Source organism: Sceloporus undulatus, chromosome 5 (assembly GCF_019175285.1).
Source record: "Sceloporus undulatus isolate JIND9_A2432 ecotype Alabama chromosome 5, SceUnd_v1.1, whole genome shotgun sequence".
Taxonomy (NCBI): domain Eukaryota; kingdom Metazoa; phylum Chordata; class Lepidosauria; order Squamata; family Phrynosomatidae; genus Sceloporus; species Sceloporus undulatus.
Genome location: NC_056526.1, coordinates 39,142,555 through 39,161,628, shown reverse-complemented (window position 1 = coordinate 39,161,628; position 19,074 = coordinate 39,142,555). Strand labels below are relative to the sequence as shown.

The 19,074-nt window shown below is 39.5% G+C and overlaps 1 protein-coding gene across 1 annotated transcript in view; it reads right to left on the bottom strand.

The window, feature by feature from the left end:
• Positions 1-6,585: 6,585 nt before the first annotated feature.
• The window catches only part of WBP2NL (WBP2 N-terminal like), a 16,507-nt gene continuing 4,018 nt past the window's right edge, over positions 6,586-19,074 (bottom strand). The window contains 7 exon segments of the mRNA XM_042467769.1: positions 6,586-8,216; positions 9,868-9,944; positions 11,095-11,238; positions 11,798-12,004; positions 12,338-12,430; positions 13,529-13,664; positions 15,303-15,411. Of these exon segments, the coding sequence (XP_042323703.1) occupies positions 8,169-8,216; positions 9,868-9,944; positions 11,095-11,238; positions 11,798-12,004; positions 12,338-12,430; positions 13,529-13,664; positions 15,303-15,411 (814 nt within the window). The 3' untranslated portion in view covers positions 6,586-8,168.

Genomic DNA, 19,074 nt, shown 5'->3' with positions numbered 1-19,074 from the left:
ATGGCAGTCAGTATTGAGGTTGCAGAATTGCACCATAGAAAAGCTTGCACTGTAGACCCTCAGTATCCACAGATTCAAGCATCCACGGCTCGAAAACATTCAAATATATATATAAATTCCATAAAGCAAACCTTGATTTTGCCATTTTATATATGGGACACCATTTTACTATCCATTGTATTTAATGGAATAGTGTAAGAAGTATAACCTTGTAGGTTTATAGCACATCCATCAGGTACCCATGTTTCTTGGAGAAGGATGATATCATGTGATTGTAAGAATTTTAAGAAGTCCTCATCCTGTGTCTTATTAGACCATCCTGCTATGTTCCAAGACATGATTTTAATTGGGTCTACAACAGGTCAAGGTTTGTCTATGAGAGATGGGGTAGATTGAGTATGTCCATCAGCTATTCTGGTGGTGTCCGTTCCTTTAAAACAGTTCCCCATACTCTGCTTATTATAGTTATTAGCGTTAATATTTATCGTTGAGAAATTGTGTGCGTCAGCTCCATTGCCGGACATAAAACCATGAGTAGGGGGCCTATCTAATTCCATCATTTGCTCAACTGGGTCACGGCGCTATACAAAAGGATTCACAAAAATTCTGGCATATTATTGCACGAGCAACCAGAACAATAGACCATTCTTTAGAAGCAGTAATTCAAAGTAATGTATTTAATGGGACTTGAACATCCACAGATTTTGTTAACTATGGGGGGACCTGGAATCAAATCCCAGCAGATGCCAATGGCCCAATATATATATACACGAGTATTAAATATTTCCACCAACTAACTGTACACAGAGGCTTTTCCACAGGTGGGAAGAGACCATATTTTAGTCCTTCTGATCCTACTGCCATTGGAAGCAAGTCTTATGGTAGAGGAGGAGCTCCTGGAGAGCTTCTCCCAGACCCCAACACTCTTTTCGGGGAGGGGGGAACATTTGGTTGTTACATGGTTGGAAGAGACTTCTGATCTGCCCAGTTACCTTAAAAGTGAGTTGTGATAGCATGAATCAAGCTTATAACATCTTAATTCATGAACAGGATGCTAGATGTAGGATATAGGATGGGTGACACCTGGCTGAATGAAACTACGTGTGAAAGGGATCTAGGAGTCCAAGTAGACCACAAGTTGAACATGAGTCAACTGTGTGATGCGGCAGCTAAAAAGGCCAATGCTATTTTAGGCTGCATCAATAGAAGTATAGTGTCTAGATCAAGAGAAGTAATAGTGCCACTGTATTCTGCTTTGGTCAGGCCCCACCTAGAATATTGTGTCCACCACAATTCAGAAAGGTCATTGAGAAACTGGAGCGTGTCAAAAATGGTGAGGGGTCTGGAAACCATGCCCAATGAGGAACGACTTAGGGAGCTGGGGATGTTTAGGCTGGAGAAAAGAAGGTTAAGAGGTGATATGATAGCCCTGTTTAAATATTTGAAAGGATGTCATATTGAAGAGGGAGCAAGCTTGTTTTCTGCTGCTCCAGAGAACAGGACCTGGAACAATGGATGCAAGCTACAGGAAAAGAGATTCCACCTGAACATTAGGAGGAACTTCCTGACAGTAAGGGCTGTTCGACAGTGGAATGCACTCCCTCGGAGGGTGATAGAGTCTCCTTCCTTGGAGGTCTGTAAACAGAGGCTGGATGGCCATCTGTCAGGGATGCTTTGATTTGGATTTCCTGCATGGCGGGGGGCTGGACTGGATGGCCCTAGTGGTCTCTTCCAACTCTATGATTCTATGTAGTTTTCAATAACTACTTTTGTTTTGTTAATCACCGTCAGCACCTTTATTGGTGGAAAGATGGGGTATAAATTAGAAGGGCGAGGGATTGCAGCTTCCTGCTGACATACAAAACAGAAAAATCCATGTGTAGTGCAGGCACTTATTACAATCCCCAGAACCATAGCCTCAAAGAGCATCGAAAATGCAAACAGCTGTATTGAGCCATGACAGCAAACCAGTTCTAGCACTTTGCCTCTTCACCTGGACTAAGTCTTTTGTAAAGCTTGTAGATCTTAATTGTCCATTCAAAATCAAGTCATCCAAAATACTTTAGATTAGACCATAGATAGCTCACAATATACTGTCCCTGAGAAATGAATTCCTACCCATCCTCCACATCTACAGTGAGGCATACAGCTAAGCTGTAGAGAAACAGGGAAATCTGAGACTTGTGGCAGATGATGTTACTGTCCCAACTAATTAAATTATTAAAGTTCTTTGACCCTGAATGCCCTGGCTTCACTGCATTGGCTGTCATTATTGCACATTTTAATCTATGCAACACCTCCCTGATCATGCTTCTAAAAAAAATGACATCAACCAGGGTCATTGACATTTTATTCCCATTAGGCCCTATGTTTTAATTTATAAATCACATGTCAGGAGGTGCAAGCATGGCTTTATCAGGTGCTCTGGTTGCCATTAAGCTTCTGAGCCCAATTTAGGGTGATGATTGACATAGCCTATACTCATATATTGCTATGGCAATGGTTGGAATAATGCAGTCCTCCAAATTTTATTGGACAGCAGCTCCCAGTAATCCTAGCCAGCATAGCCAATGGTGAGGAACACGGAGTTCCAGTCCAACATCTGGGGGGCCAGGACCCCTGCTCTATAGCAAATCTGTCTTCCTGCATCAAATCACCTTCCTTTTGTTTCTATTTCTTTTAACATCAACAGCTGTCATTGAATGCCATTACACTATTAAGCTTCGGGCTATGGAATGACCTTGCTCTGCAATTGTTCTTCCTTTGCTTTCAATCTGAAATGGGTGTAAGACCTCTTTTTGCTTGTGCTGTAGGAACTCTCTGGAGGGACTTTTCTAACTGGCTGATACATTTTCAATTTAATTTGGGTTTTTTACCATTCTGATTTTATATGATTGTAAACCACAGAGTACTGTATGTCACTTTATATCCTGAATTGTTGGCCTGTGTTCAAATATTTTGTGTTTTTGAATCACATTTTGAATAAAAGATATTGTTTTAGAACTGTAATGATTGGGTTAAATAATTGATTCAGAGATGAACTCAATAGTCCAGTACTTAATTGCAGAACTGAGAGAGCTTGAAGGTCATTTAGGGACTAAACAGACCGGCACTAAACGCTGGCATTGGGCTGAAGTGGGGGCATGGCAACCACATGCCGCCCGCCCCAATTCCTTCCTGATACTGGCATCATGCTGCACACCCAACCACATGGTGGGCGGCGTCATGCCATTTCTTTGGCGCAATGTTTAGACATGCTGCGCCAAAGAATCGGTGTAGGCATTTTTCTGGTTCTTTTTAGAGCACCAAACTGCTGGATCAGGACCACAGCATGCGGTTGCTGCTGCCCCAATCTGGGAGTGAAAGGGGTGTCTGGACGCTGCTCTATCGGTGTGGTCTGTTTTGCCCCTTAGTGACTAGTGGCCATGCTGGCTAGCAAGTTCTGGAGAAAAGTGTCAACATAGCCCACAACTTTATAGGACAGCTTTGATCTGCCTCTTAAACTGCAACGTCAGTCACAAATTTAATTATTTCCATCCATCTGTACAATGTGTCTGGATTGCAACAATTCACACAGGATATGCTGTTGGAAGCATAAGAGTCCTCTTTGTCCCAGTACTCTTTTGTTGTAGTACCATTTTTCTTATAGGTTCGTTCATTTATTTCCCCCACCAGTTATTCTTGAGGATGGATAGTTTAAGCAAAACACCACAATAAATATGCATACCCTAAAAACTCCTAAGGAATATGTCTAGGAAAAGAAGCATCTGTCAGTGAAATGTGAATACTAAGAAGTAGCAGTGTTTGCAGTAGTGGGAAGTTTTAATACTAGAGGAGCAGCAACAACACAGTAGTATAATTCAGAAATATTTTATGAGTTTAGTGAAGCCAGTAATAAGAACCTAGGAAGGCCAGTGGCTTTGGCCCACGATTCTAGAATGAGTGTTGCCTCCATTTATGAATCAAGTAGCCTGGGGTAGTGATTATGAAGCCAGTAAAAAATACACAGAAACTAAGAATCTAGGAAGGCAGGTGGCCTTGACCCATGATTTTAGAATGTGTGCTATCTGCCTCCATTTATGAATCAAGTAGCCTGGTAGTGATCATGCAAACTTTGAGGTTTTTTACTTTTAAGCACAGAATAACCAGTTATTTAAAACAGCATTTTTACCCATCACTTTGCTTAAAGCAACTGGGCATAAAATGCCCATCAAGGCAGGGAATGGAAAATGAGATTCAATGTAAACAGTTATTTGTCCAACATCTGAAATAGAGTCAGACATCAACAAGACAGCAGCTAGGGTCACAGTTCATTAAACCATTTGCAGCAATCTGCAGCAGGGCCTTGTGAATGTGTATGGTAAGATAAGTTTGGGGTCCAACTGTACCTGCCCCTTTCACCTTGAGCAATGTACCTGTGGTCCTAGAGTGAAAGCACACCTTCCTTAGCCCCTGCCAAGCTGATTGCTTGGGACCTCACCCAGCAGTAAACCCCATTCCAAGCCCCATGACTTGAAAGAGAAGAATCCAGTACAATCTCAAAGACTGCCCTCCCTCCAAAGCCCATGGCTAAATGGAAAAAAAGACCACCACTTTTCACCGAAATGGTGCCATATTTGGTGCTTATAATTTCCTACAATCCATAGTTCTCACCTCTGTCCTGCTGATCAGCTCTTTAACAAATTACATTACCCACTCCAATCAGCCCATGGTTTCTTACAAGTAACAATACATGATAGACAAAACAAGCACTGCTACCAAAGGAACTCAGGTGTGGGACCAAACTTTCTACATGGTCCTTACAAAAGCCATCTTAATCTGTACTGTCCACTAAGGAGCATGGGTGGGCTGAGCAAAGGTCAAAGAGGAAAAAGCTTGGTGTGTACAGTATGCACAACCAGTTCTTTGTAACTCCATTATTACACATCACATTAACACTTCATGCAGATGTAACATAATTAAGCTTAGCAACCTCCTTTTGGTTCAGTGCACTCTTAACATCTCCTTTGCTGAAAAATTATCCATATTCCAAATAATGTTGTAAATGCATCATGATGTACCACGATAAGACCCCAAAACTGTATGTGTCGCCAATAGTACTGCAAATGAACTTGCATGGGTCACAATTTGGGAAGGTACTGGTACTTGATGAATCAGGATTTCTTACTGCTGATTTTTCATTTGCAATTCATTTTTGTATACAGTATTAGATATTTCTCTAGACAAGCAAGGGCATAAAAGGTGTTGCTTTCTAGATGGACTCCCATAATGCATAGCTAATTGTTAAGCATGATGGGAACTGCAATCTAGCAATGTCACAGGTTTGCTACCCTGATTCAACCCCACCTTTCTATTTCCTTCCAGTATGTCTTAAACTTCCTTCTAACCCGCTATTAGTGAATGACAGAAGTACACCCTATACTTGTAATTATCCCGATAATTGTAATTATCACACACACACCCAAACATTATAGCATTTTAAAGGGAGGATGGTTATTGCAGTCAAGCTTCTGAAGCTTCTTGTTCAACTTTTAACATTTCTATTTTCTTTATTTGAGCACTGGACTATGACTCTGGAGGCCAAGGTTCGATTCCCAACTGGGCCATGAAAACCCACTTCTCAAATTGTGACAAGGCCTCAGGGGAAGCCAATGACAAACTTCCTCAGAAGAAACCTTGCCAAGAAAACCCTATGACAGGATTACCTTAAGGTCAATTTAAGTCAGAAACAACTTGAAGACACAACAGTGAAACCAGTCAAAGCTTACATACATGCCCTAGCTCTTCCAGTTTGAACAGAGCCCAAAGTAGTTACTCCCTGATTCACTCTCCACTCTTTATTCAGGATCAGAGACCCTGTATCTGTCCAGATGTCGACAACTCTGCTCCTCCTTCACTACTGACTGGTATGTGTCCACCAATATCTGGAAAGCCACAGGGTTCCTCACTCCTGCTTTAAGCATTCTTGCTGTAGCTCATTTCAGGAAACCCAATACAGTGGTGCCTCGGGATACGAAATGATCGGGTTACGAAATTTCCGGGATACGAAAAAGTTGGATTGGCAAAAACTGTTTCGGGTTACGAAATATTTTTCGGGTTACGAAATTCATTTCGGTGCGACAAAGTGCAGCTATAGGCTTTCCAGTGCTAATGGAAAAGTGTTTCGGGTTACGAAATTTTCGGGTTAAGAAAGGAATGGCGGAACGAATTAATTTCGTAACCCGAGGCACCACTGTACCTTAATTTCATGTGTACATTTCTATGTGTGTGTATGTGTGTGCATGCATGCACCCCTTCAGGGTTTTCTTAGCCAAAGAAAACTCAAAAGTGGTTTTGCCAGTTCCTTTCTCTGAAATATAGCCTACAGTACTTAAGATGCCCAGAACTTCTCTTCCTCAGATGTTTCTTGCTTCAGTGGGGGGAAAATGGTATGTATAATATTTGCTTTGTGTATTAGTCCTAGAATGAGGTAACTGCAGAGATCTCAGGTTAGCTTTCCATATGATTTCTATTGTTAGGAATGACATCCTTCCTCCCATCCACCTCCTCAATTCACCAAGTTGCCAATACACCACTACAAATACAAAGATTTCAATAACTCTGTATTAAAGTGCAATTCAAAAATATTACAAACACATCTAAATACTTAAATTATGGAAAGTTATTAAGCTTCTTGGATTTGGTTTAGAAAGATATATTAGAAAAGCTTTTGCTATACAGAGTAATATGCTCTGTTACTAGAGGGAAAATAGAAAAGAATCTGTGAACATATATTAGTGTATGGCTTGTGCTTTTTCTCATTTAATAGAGCCAAAGCACCATGTAATAGAGCTAAAGGGATGTAACATCTCACTGCCAAATTAGTAACAGCTTAAGTAAGACAACAGTTAATGCAGGAACATAATTGCCTCTTTGGCCTTCTTTGCTCAAGTTTAATCCATCTCCAACATTGTTCAGCATCAAAAATCTTATCCCAACATGATTACAAGCAACTCTTGCCCCAACATTATTCCTCATTTATTACTTTCTAATTAAGTTAGGGCCTAGCTCAACATATACAGAGGCCTGACAAGTTCAAATTCAAAGTCAGCTTAAGACTTTCCCAAATTACTTTCTACAATCATTTCATCTTCTATAACAGAAAATGTACTTTTAGGTATCAAACATACTTCTGTCTTATCACACCAGGTACCAAGGAATTCTGGTCATAGATGGGGCCTGTTTCCAAGAGGCAAAATATTCTGCATGAGTTTTGTTTTCAGATCACTCTAATGTCTTGCTCTTGTTTCTGTACTCAAATTTTACAGCTTGTGCTTAGCTGTATTTGTATCTTTGGTTCCAATTCAGATAAATGGATTCTTTCCACATTTTCCATCTAAAGCATGAATAGGCTGGACATGTAATTGAAATCTGTTGCTGTATGACAGCAGCCTAACAGTCAAAACAAGAGAAACAGAGAACCTACGTCATACCATTTCACATATGTGATATCTATCTTCCCACCTAGTAGCCTTTTGCAAGGGATAAGTTATTTAAGTTGCAAAAAGTATAGAGAAGAATTTTGCTGCAGAGATATATGTGGTTTTATAACCTATTAGCTGGAGTTGCAGTGACAGTTATTTTAAAAGACAGATACTATTTAACCTTTTGGTCCCCGTTGGAGAGTCCCATCCTAACTGATACTTTTTCAGGGAAGAGATACAAGCATCTACATATTTACCAAATTCCCTCTTATGCATTAAACTGCATGATGTGAGAATTGTAACATGTCAGAGTGATGCTACAAGGCATGCAGAGATGCATGTAAACATGTAATACTCCCCTCAAATCCAAGTATCTTTATCACATTATGGAAGCAGTCTGTTTCCTATGTACGTGAAGTGACTTCATTTGCATTATGGATAATTCACCACTCCCTTCAAAGTGAGGCTAAAACAGTCATGGCAGCCTTATCCTGGCCTCAAGAGAGAAAGCAAGCAGTCAGGAAAACTTCACTGTCACTGCTTTTTTGTACTGCCATACTATAACTTTAAGAACAGCAGGTTTCTAATGTCACCCAATATGGGGTGTGTTACTGACACAGGATGACCTAGGGACAGAACCAGGAGAAGGCAGCAACTGCGAAGTCTTCAAAGCCAAGAAACTTGAGAGGGTGACTACTGGGCTCATTAGTTGTTCTTCTTCTCCTCAGGTGGTGCATAAGGAGGTGGCTGATCCTAAAATAAACAGACACTGTATTCACATCACATTGAATATTTTACACAGAAAATCTAAGTTTTGCTTGTTTTCACAACTTCTGTCTGCTTTTAAGGATGTATCACAGCTGCCAAAATGGAAGATTCTATTAGATCAAGACATTTGTGATATTCTGCCTCCCAGGCTGGACAGCTACAAAGTATCATGTCTTTTTTCATGCAGTGCTTGAGACGTCAGCATTATGTTTAAAGAATACACTATTCTTACCATACTACTCAACACTGTGTTTATACTGTTTCATACATCTGCACACACCTAGGGTGGAAAGGTAAGCTAGAAGACATGGCTGCCAAGTGACCCATTCTAAAAACAACAGCAACAAAAACAAACAGGAGGAGGGATGCACTCTAAATTGTCCAAGCAGTAGTATTCAAGGAGTTTTGTTGTTGTTTTTAATTGCTCCCAGATGTATCTTTAGCACTACTGCTAGTATTAGAGCATACTACCAAAAATATCAGTTGCACTTACTGACCTGTAAAAAGATGCATTTTATAATTTAACCAGCTACATTTATGTTGTTATTATTATTTTGATTATTATTATCATTTTGTTTTCTTATATCCTGACTTTCTCCCAATATATGAACTCAAGTCGGCGAACAGCAGATTTAAAACAATACAATTTCAAAACAGTCCAACATTAAAATGTATAAATATAAAAATTTAAAAAACAATTATCAATTTGTTTTAACTTTAAAACAGTTATGAGCTAAAATTGAAATGTTACAATACAAACCTTAAAACTATAAATAGCACAATATTCCCAAACCTTATCAATTTGCAAAGGCCTGCCCACATAAGAACATATTTATCTGCCGCCAGAAGGATAGCAGGGATGGAGCTATCTTGGCCTTCCTCGGGAGGGAGTTCCAAAGCTTGGGAGCAGCCACTGGGAAGGCCCTCTCCTCTTGTTCCCACCAAACACTTCTGAAAGGGTGGTGGTAGAGAGAGAAGGGCCTCTCCAAATGATCTCAATACTCTGGTGGGCTCGTACAGGGAGATACGGTCCTTCAAATAGGTTTGACCCAAGCTATATAGGGCTTTATAGGTCAAAACTAGCACTTTGAATTGTGCTTGGAAACGAACTGGCCGCCAATGGAGCTGTCGCAAGAAGGGAGTTGTATGCTCCCTGTAGCCAGCTCCAGTTAACAGCCTGGCTGCAGCTCTTTGGACCAAATGAAGTTTCTGAGCACTTTTCAAAAGCAGACCCACGTAGAGCGCATTACAGTAATCCAGACAGGATATAATCAAGGCATGTACCACCATGGCCAGATTTTACTTTTCCAGGAATGGGAGCAGTTGGCGCACGAGTTTTAGCTGTGCAAAAGCACTCCTGGTCACTGCCAAAACCTGGGCTTCAAAGCTCAGTGCTGAATCCAGTAGTACACCCAAACTACGAACCTGAGTTTTCAGGGGAAGAATAACCCCATCTAACACAGGCTGAACCCCTATTCCCGGATCTGTCTTTCAACTGACCAGGAGCACCTCTGCCTTGTCTGGATTAAGCTTCAATTTGTTTCCCCTGAATGCCAAAGAAACAAGAATTCCAGCTTGACCCATTCCCTTGCTGCCCTCCCTCCACAAGAAGACCAGCTCCAAAGAGATTCCTTACCATTGGCATGTAGACATTGTGAGGATTGGCTGGATTATAATATGCACTGGAAGTTGCATCTGATGCTTTGTTTCCACCTACAGGCATAACAGTAGAATGAATCAGGGTGTTTGATTTGTAATGTATAGAATACATAGACTGGTATCTTGTTGATGTATGCATGTGTAAGTTCCCCTAGGGAAGTGGGGTTGCACAGGTGCTGCCATTATGTATGCAAATATCAGATGTGCTTTCACCTGTGCAACACTGCCATTTAATACACAGGTTGCATAGCACATAGCTATACAACCCCAGTATAAAATCTCAACTATAATTTATATCCACAATTATCCCTGTTCTGCCATCATTTTTGGATAAGAGTAAAGAGCAGATTCTGCATTCTCGAGAAGAAACACAGTGCATGGCTAAGCACTGAGCAGCAATTTGTTTTTTTACATGCGCTGAACCACGCTGAATTTGGAGAGGGAGGAAACTGAAAAAACGATCCTATTATGACCACAGCCTTAGATCAAGAAACATGATTACAGAGAGGATGGTATGCACATATCCAAATGGCAATCAACATTTTCCCCAGGATTAAGTAACCATATTTGGTTTTAGCCAAACTAGTGAATAATTTTGAGATCCAAAGCTCTACATACAGCTTTATCGTTCATGGATATTAGTGGACAACTTCTATTCATCGGGATAATAACAGGATAATAATCACATTTAACTTATCCAGAGAAGTTCCATAAAATATATTCTTTTGCCTCTGTGGACTATATTTAATGTTTTGAATTGTTAGCAGACACAATGGGATTTCATTTTAAGGTAAGTATGCTTCAAGCAGAAGATGTGACAGATCAAAAGAGAGATGCTCAGACTCACAACAGCTGAAAATCCATCTCTTAAAAAAAAAAAAACAACCACTGAAAACTTAGAAACTGATGCCTTTAAAGGGAGTGGTCATGTTCCAAGGGCTATTTCCTACTCCTTCATGGGCTACACCACGACCATTGTTATCAGAACAGGAAGAGACATAACCAGAAGCCCCCTCTGAGTGATTCAGGAGATTTTCTGCTGCTTTCGTAGTAGGACCCCCTGAAACACTACTAGAAAATTAAATTAAACTCATCATAGTATTTTTTTTTTAGCCCCAAAAAAGTGGTTTAAGTGATGGGGAATCTGTGGAGGTCTAAGTGGGCCACAATGTTTTCATGCTAGATGATAGCTATCTTGTAGTACCTGGCATTCCTGGTTCTGTCCAGCTTCTAGGAGCTGAAGGTCCTGCCTCAGGTGGTGCTGAAGGTCCTGCCACAGAAGGACCAGGGTATGGGGGAGGAGGTGCCATATACATGGAGTTCATTCCAGGAGGCGGTGGATACATGCCTGAGAAGAAGAAATGAACTCCCATTATGTGTCCAGCCACACACTACATAAGCATTCAACTAGTAACAGGTCAGCAGGGCAGAGCTTGTCTACATTATATTGTGTTCCCAGAATCAGCCAGGGAGCCTTCCCAGATCACATACTCACATACAAGCTGTAGAGTATATGCTGGTTCTGCCATTGTTCCCATTGGCTGCATAGACAACAGAATCAGCAGAGGCCATCTAAACTCTGCAGAGAACTGGGGAGCTAATGTGCTCAAACAAGGTATCAAAACATGCAAAGCCATGGGGACAGAGCCATAGTTCTGTCTTGTCCAGAGAAGCTATCCTTCTCCACATTTAATATATTCTAGGTAATCTTAGTTTAGCAGGATTGTTTCTATAATGGCAATAATAATTGCTGTTCACAATTTCAATATGTGGGCCAATTGTGTAAATGATTTCAGCTACATGGTAAGGTCACTCATTTTGTCTAATCAGTAATATATATTACAGATATGTACAATATAAATATGATATAAGAAACACTGTTTAATAAAGGCTGCTAATTCCTTCACCTTGAGGAGGTGCATAAGGATATCCCATAGGCTGGGGAGCAGGTCCATATCCATTCATTTGTGCAGGCATATAATATGGTCCCGGAGCTGGTGGAGCATAGCCCCCTGGTGCAGGTGCATATCCTCCTGGAAAGGGGGAAGGGGCATAGCCCCCAGGAACAGGTGTATAGCCGTAGCCAAAGCTCTGAGCAGGTACTCCCCTGGAAGCTGAAAGTAATACATTTTTAAAAGCAGGATTCAGGACAAGAAACCTTCAAACTTCTAGGTCTTAATAAATTAAACATAGACTGGATTTAAAAAAACTATGTCCTTGTCTATCATGTTGATGATGTTTATTATAATTTTATTTATTTATTTTATCTACAGCAGGGATGGGGTGGAAGGAGACAGCATCTATAATTGCAATTAATGTTTAATATTGCTAAACAACCTCTTGGAATTACAGCTTTTGATTGGTGGTATCGGAATAGGAATTCAGATCTAAAATATTTTGCATGAGCATGGTTAGAGGTAAGTAAAGGAGCAAGAAAGAAATCTTACCATCACTAGCAAGCCTAAACATCAGCTGTCCAAATTCTATGGCACCTCCACTGAAGAAGCTCATCTTAAAAGAGGCCTGCCCTTCCCAGCCACCTAAGAAAAAAGTCATGTTCACATTTTAATGATGGTGGCTTCAAAGAAGACTGTGAAGAACATTAAGAGGGTTAACTTGACCGATATGCTTCTTGGCAAGTATTACGATTTGATTTCAGCAAACAAAAGTTTAAAACATGAGAACAAGAAGTGTTTTAGTAAGCTAGCCGAAGACTATAGAATAGCCTCTCTATACCATCAAGTACTTCTCCCACAGACTTAAGACTTGGGATTACACTGTTCTTTCTCACAGCCACCAAAAGTGGTTCATAGAGCAGCTTCCTTTTATTCAAAAGTAGCATCTAAAAACATCAACATGCAAGAAGCTGCATTTCTTCTAATTAGACTGAAACAAAGTAGCTTGACTCAATCCAACCAAATGCTTTCTACTGATTTATGAATTTAATTAGGGTCTGGAATTTAACCAGAATGGGAATAAAGATCTTCATCACCATTCTTATTCCCAGGAGGCAGGGAGTGAGCTGGGGGGAAAAAATCTGAAACCTATGTTTCAATATTAATACACAATTTGCTTTCTCTTACCAAATCAAACACAAGAAGAATAAAACTAAAATAAAGTGGTGGTTGTTTACACTAGAGTAGATCTGCTGAACCATTTGCAAGGCTAGGATATTTTCATAATGCTGTAAGAGAATTTAATCTCTCATGCGGTAGGGAAAGGTGTAGCAGAAATGTAACTTGATCAGAAAGAGTCTACTGCTAGTATTTTTATTAATTTTTTTATGTATGCTATAAGGCTACACATAAAGATCTGTTACATATTATATTATTCCAAAATTAAAAAGATAAAGGGGGGGAGAAAAAGAAAAGCACACTGTTATTCATAAATTTCAATAAAAACCAAACCAAATGTCTTTAAAGAATGGTATACAGAAGCAGTTTGCAAATGGACTTATATTTAGACATTTGAGCCTACTACCAGTATGTGACAACTATTTAATTATGCCACCACTTCACAGGAGCACAGAGAATGCTGCTTCACTGCAGTGGAAAAACAAAAGTGAATCTTTCCAGTAGAGCCTGCACATGACATGGATGCAAGAAATTAATTTGTCCCTACAAGTGGTTAATACACACCTCCTGGTTCAGCTTGTATCACTCCTTTGATGTAATTGGCAGAAAATACTGGCTGTTCAATGGAGCACCCTTTTAACAGGTAGAACGGCATTGAGAAAGACATCATTGGGTCCCTGCCCTTGGAAACAAAAATAACCTGCAAGATATTATTATTATTATTATTAACCTTTATTTATAAAGCGCTGGAAATTTACACAGTGCTGTACATACAATCTTTTTAATTGGACGGTTCCCTGCCCTAAGGCTTACAATCTAAAATGACACGACACAAAAGGAGAAGGGGAAGGGGATGAGGGCCAACAGTTCTCAAACTTAACCACACTTTTGCTCTTCAATAGAAAGTGAATAGCAGTATACAAAAACATATAAAATTATATATTAAACAATCCACTGCAAATCATTCACATCTCAAAGTTAAACTAAAACTATTGACCATAAGTTAAAGACCTAAATCAAGGATCATATTAACTTTCCTGCAAAAAAACCTGACAAAAAGTCTCTACCCTTTTCCTATTTGTCTATAACATGACTGTTCAGAAAAACCTGCTTAGAAAAGTAAAGTCAATATGAGGACATCCCACCAGGCCTTCTTCCTGGTGTGTTCCTAGCAGTCATAGTTTCCATGTCTTAGCCTGAATAGAAGACCCCAATAAAAAGAGAAGGGAGGATTAAAGAGAAAAGGTATAGCAAATCAAACCTTCAGAGAACTGTATGCAGTTGTACCTCTGGCAGCTTCAACTGCCTTTGTCATTTTCCTCTTGTTATCACTATGCCCACAGCCTTTCACATCTTGCCAATGCAGCTGTTTTGCCTACAATGATACAGTTATGCCAGCAGAGGAACCCAACAGGATTCTATTCAGTGGCAGATTAAAGTAGCATCTTAAATCCACAACTCTTTTTTATAGAACAAAAATTAAAATTAATATTTTTATATGAGGTCTGTGGCCCCATCTTTGTTTTTAAACACTTTTTAAAAACAAGATGCTGCTATGTGTCTCTTGGGATAATGTTCCAGAGAAATGGGCCACAACAGAAAAGGCCTTGTTTCTAATGCTTGCAGTTTGGAGGATCTTCACGGCAGGCCTTGAGCAAGGCCTCAAAAGACAATTGTAAGGCTGAGAAAGGTTCAAACTGGAGGAGGCAGACCTTCAAATAATCTGGTTCCAAGCTAGAGCTTTAAAGGACAGGAATACCCCCGGTGGGGGGGAAGGATGATAGGCTGCTGATGCAGCTGCTACATGTATTTAGTGTCATGTATTTCAAACATCCTGTCCCCATACAAGCTTATATTTATGAACCTTTAAAAGCAGTCCCACAGAGCTTGCATTATACAGGGCGCATGTAAAGGAAGCAAGATTCATTTTCTTTAGGAATCTTCAAAATACTGACATCACCAAAGAGGACAGAACCATTCCTGCAAATGTTATATTCTTGGGGTTTTCAGTTTCAGAAAGACCATCAATGCAGTTCCCAAGGGGTCTAATAACCAACTCGTTGAAGAATATGACAGATGACAACCCATCCCTTTGTTTTGCTGAGGAAATTATAATGGAAACTACCCAATAACCATTTTAGGTCTGTCAGCATCCTTTTCAACATCATAAGTCATCAATGGAAAAAAGTTGAAAGTTCAATCATAATAAATCTAAGAAGCCATGAAGAGAAAGTATTGTCAGGCAACCATAATTGAGATTGGTGTGCATATCTGACTTGTGTACTTAGGGCATTCATAATGTACTTGAAAATGCAAGTGGTCCTTCCCCAAGACTTACCCTGTAAGGAGTGAGGAACACCATTCCTTTCTTGGTGCCTTTGAAGATCTCTGGTTTACTAGTCACATCAGAAAAGGTCAGCTCCACATCTTTACAATGCTTGAGAATACTTCACAGAAAGAGGGGAAAATTGTATATTAACATTTGCTTCACAAAAGGGGATTCTAGGAGTTGTAGTTAAAACACTAACTCTTCCAAGCTCTAATTTTAGCCAAAAAATAAGCTTCACAATGGGCAGAGCTACTGGCAAACCAGATATTACTAGAAAAAAGATAACACAATTCAGCAGATACATAAGTCTTTCGACACCAGAATTAAAACAATTCAGTAGATACATACACAACTCTTTGAACACCAGGATGGACACAATTCAGTAGACACACAAGTCTTTAAACACCAGGATGGAGTGTAGTTCTACTAGACAAGCCTAAAACGAACATCATATCAATCTTTTCTTCTCCTTATATTAGTATACATCTCATCAAAATCCCTTGGGTAGTGGCTTGGAACTTAAAATATTCCAGAGGTATTATTCTATCATTATGTCTTCCTGTCTAAAAGAAAAGTCTGCCTCATTGTCAACAAAACTGTTTGGAAAATAGCTCTTGTGATTCAAAACATAATCTTCTGCTACAGTCCGTGTTGTTGTGTGTCTTCAAGTAGTTTCTGACTTATGGCAACCTAAAAGCAAACTTATTGCAGAGTTTCCTTGGCAAGGTTTGTTCACAGGAGGTTTGCTCTAACCTTCCTCCAAGGATGAGAGAGTGTGATTTGCCCAAGGGCACCTAGTGGTTTCATGGCTGAATGGAAACTTGAACTCTGGTCTCCAGATTCATAGTACCCAAACCACTACATCACACACAAACCACTATACCACCCTGGCTCTCCTAGAATAATTATCAAGGCCACCTGTGTTAAGCATCTAGGCAAAAAACTTATTGTGATAAATATACTCCTCATAGATAAAGGAGAAAGTTCTTGAGTGTAGGTGTGTTTGGCAGTGGAATAGACTGCTTTGGAAGGGAGTGGACTCTTTTTTCTTTGTAGGACTTTAAACAGAGACTGAATGACCATTTATTGGGATTACTTTAGTTGACTATTCCTGGAGGTAGGGAGTTGGAGTAGATAGCCCTTGCAATCCCTTCCAACTCTATTATTCTTTGAAAATCTTTCCCCCTCTGCTATGATTCCAGTTCTATGCACACCTACTAGGGATGAAGCTTTGTAAACACACTAAACATGCACAGGAGCAGATGATAAAGGAACATGGCTATCTATCTTACCTACCCTGCAAAACGGGCACAGCTGCCAGCCTCATTTCTCCTAGCTGACAAGGCAGACCTTCATGTAGCACTCCTTATGCCTGCTGCTCATTTTGAATCCTACCAAGTACAACACCTTTTTTATAACCTTATTAAGGATACAGACATTGATATATTTATTTTATTTATGTCGTGTCTTTCCCCCCCAATATAGATCTCCATTTAAAAGAAAAGTATTGCTAAAATGATAAACATAAAAAATAGAGCACATCCCATTAAATGACTATATGAATAGTCTCTGCAGCATGTGCCTTTTTATCTTCCAGAATAATGTATCAGTATTTTCTTATGGCCAAAATGGTTCATGATCAATTTTTAACATTTTCTTTCTTCAAGAAGTTTTGAACATCCTAATCTGAATATCCATGGACTCCTTCTCAATCAGGAACATGAACAGTAATGTATTACTGCTCAGGAACATGTTATGAAAGAGCAATGCAATGCCTTCCAGTCCGGCTGACCAAGCAGAAATCATGTGACTCTGCTTTAACTCTTTGTTTGTTTTGCTCCTGGGTTTGTATCAACACACAACAAATAAGTGAGGTATCTTAAAACAACAAGATCCCATTTTCCCAACATGATGTGTGTGTTTTGCTCTTTACTGTTAGTGTTATGGCTGACAGTGTTATTTCTATTTTTTATTTTTTGTTATAAGCCACTACGGTGCCATCTATGTATCAAAGCACAAGTGAGGTAATGCTGGTAAAGTGGACATATACATTAATTACATTGAAATGATTAAGCACACTATAACTATGGTTTAGAAGTTTTCATCATAAAAGTGAACTCATTTCTGTTGGTGTAAAGAGAGCTAGGCAGTCCTCTTTACACCAACGAAAACAAGGCCACTTTTATGATCTTTACAATACTGTAGTTACATCCTATTAGGATTACTGTAATGTCCTCCATTTAGGGCTGCCATTGACAAGTACAGTTGGCCCTCCATATCTACGGCTTTGACTTTTGTGGATTTGATTATTTGAAGTTTTGATTAATATGTTCTCTCTAGGCACCTCTAGGTCTTCTAGAGACTCTGCTGGAAACTGACCATAGAGTTGTGCTGGAAGACTTAGGAGTTCCTGGAGAAAACACTTCTCTGGGCATTTGTAGGTCCTCCAGCATGATTCTATGATCAACCTTTGGCAGATGTTTACCATAGAGTTGCACTGGAGGACCTGGAGATTCCTAGAGAGGTCTTCTCAGGTAAAAAGAATATTTTTAATTTGTGTTTCTTCCATATTCACAGGGGTTGTTTACCCCTAATGCCAGCGAACGTGGAGGGACCACTGTATTTGGAAACTTCTGTTAGCCCAAAGAGCTGCAGGCAGTTAATTAACCTAGGCTGCATCTCGACTACAATTCCCAAAATTCCATAGCATTCAGTCATGGTGTCAGAACGGATTATTTCTGTAGCCCTAGTTTGGCTATAGGAAGCACACAAAAACAGCTTCTCCATTCAAGGCCTGACTCCTCAAGGGCAAAAAACCCTTTCATGTGCTGTGTTGTTGTATTCGCCATATCTGCTATTGTTCTTTTTAATGGGTTTAACTGTTTTTAATTTTACTGATAGTTTGGATAGGTTCACAAGGATAGGGTTTTTTTAATGTTGTTTATCATTTGAGCAGCGGTGTGATAAAAAACAATACTGAACCACTTGGAGAACCACATTTATATGAATCATTTTCAGAGCACGCTATATTTACAACACTTCCTAACTGTTTGAGACAAAAAATGAGAGGCATGGATTTGATAGAGCTCTCCACAGCTTCATACAGTGAATACCTCAAATTTTAACATCAGTAGATGGGTATGTTTTAGATTATGTTTTGAAACTTTGGCATGTTTTTAATCTTAATTTTATATTGTTTTAACTGGTTATTTTTATTGTTTTTTTTTAAACAAATGTTTTTAAAGTGTTTTTATCTTTTGAGCCACCCTGGGTCGCTTTTTGGGATAAAGGAGGTATAAAAATGAAACAAATACATAAATAAATCTTGCACAGTGTGTCCTGTTCATACATCAAAAAGAAGACAACTGGTACATTTTTTTAAAATATCAACAAAATGAATACAGTGGGCCTTTGGTATCTGCTGGGATTTGGTTCCAGGAATCCCTGGGAATACCAAAATCCATGGATCTTCAAGTACATTAAATATTACGTAGAGAGATCTTGTATCACCTTTGAGACTAACTGAAAGAAGTTGGCAGGATGAGCTTTTGTAGACTTTAGTCTACTTCGCCAGATGCTTTTGGTCAAAGCATCTGAGGAAGTGGACTTTTGGCTATGAAAGCTCATGCTGCCAACTTCTTTTTATCAGTTAGTCTCAAAGGTGATACAAGATCTCCCTGTATATTGATTCTACAGACTAACGCGGCCATATCATTAAATATTATGGATAGTAAAATGCATTCCTTATATAAAATGGCAAAAACAAGGTTTGTTTGGGGGG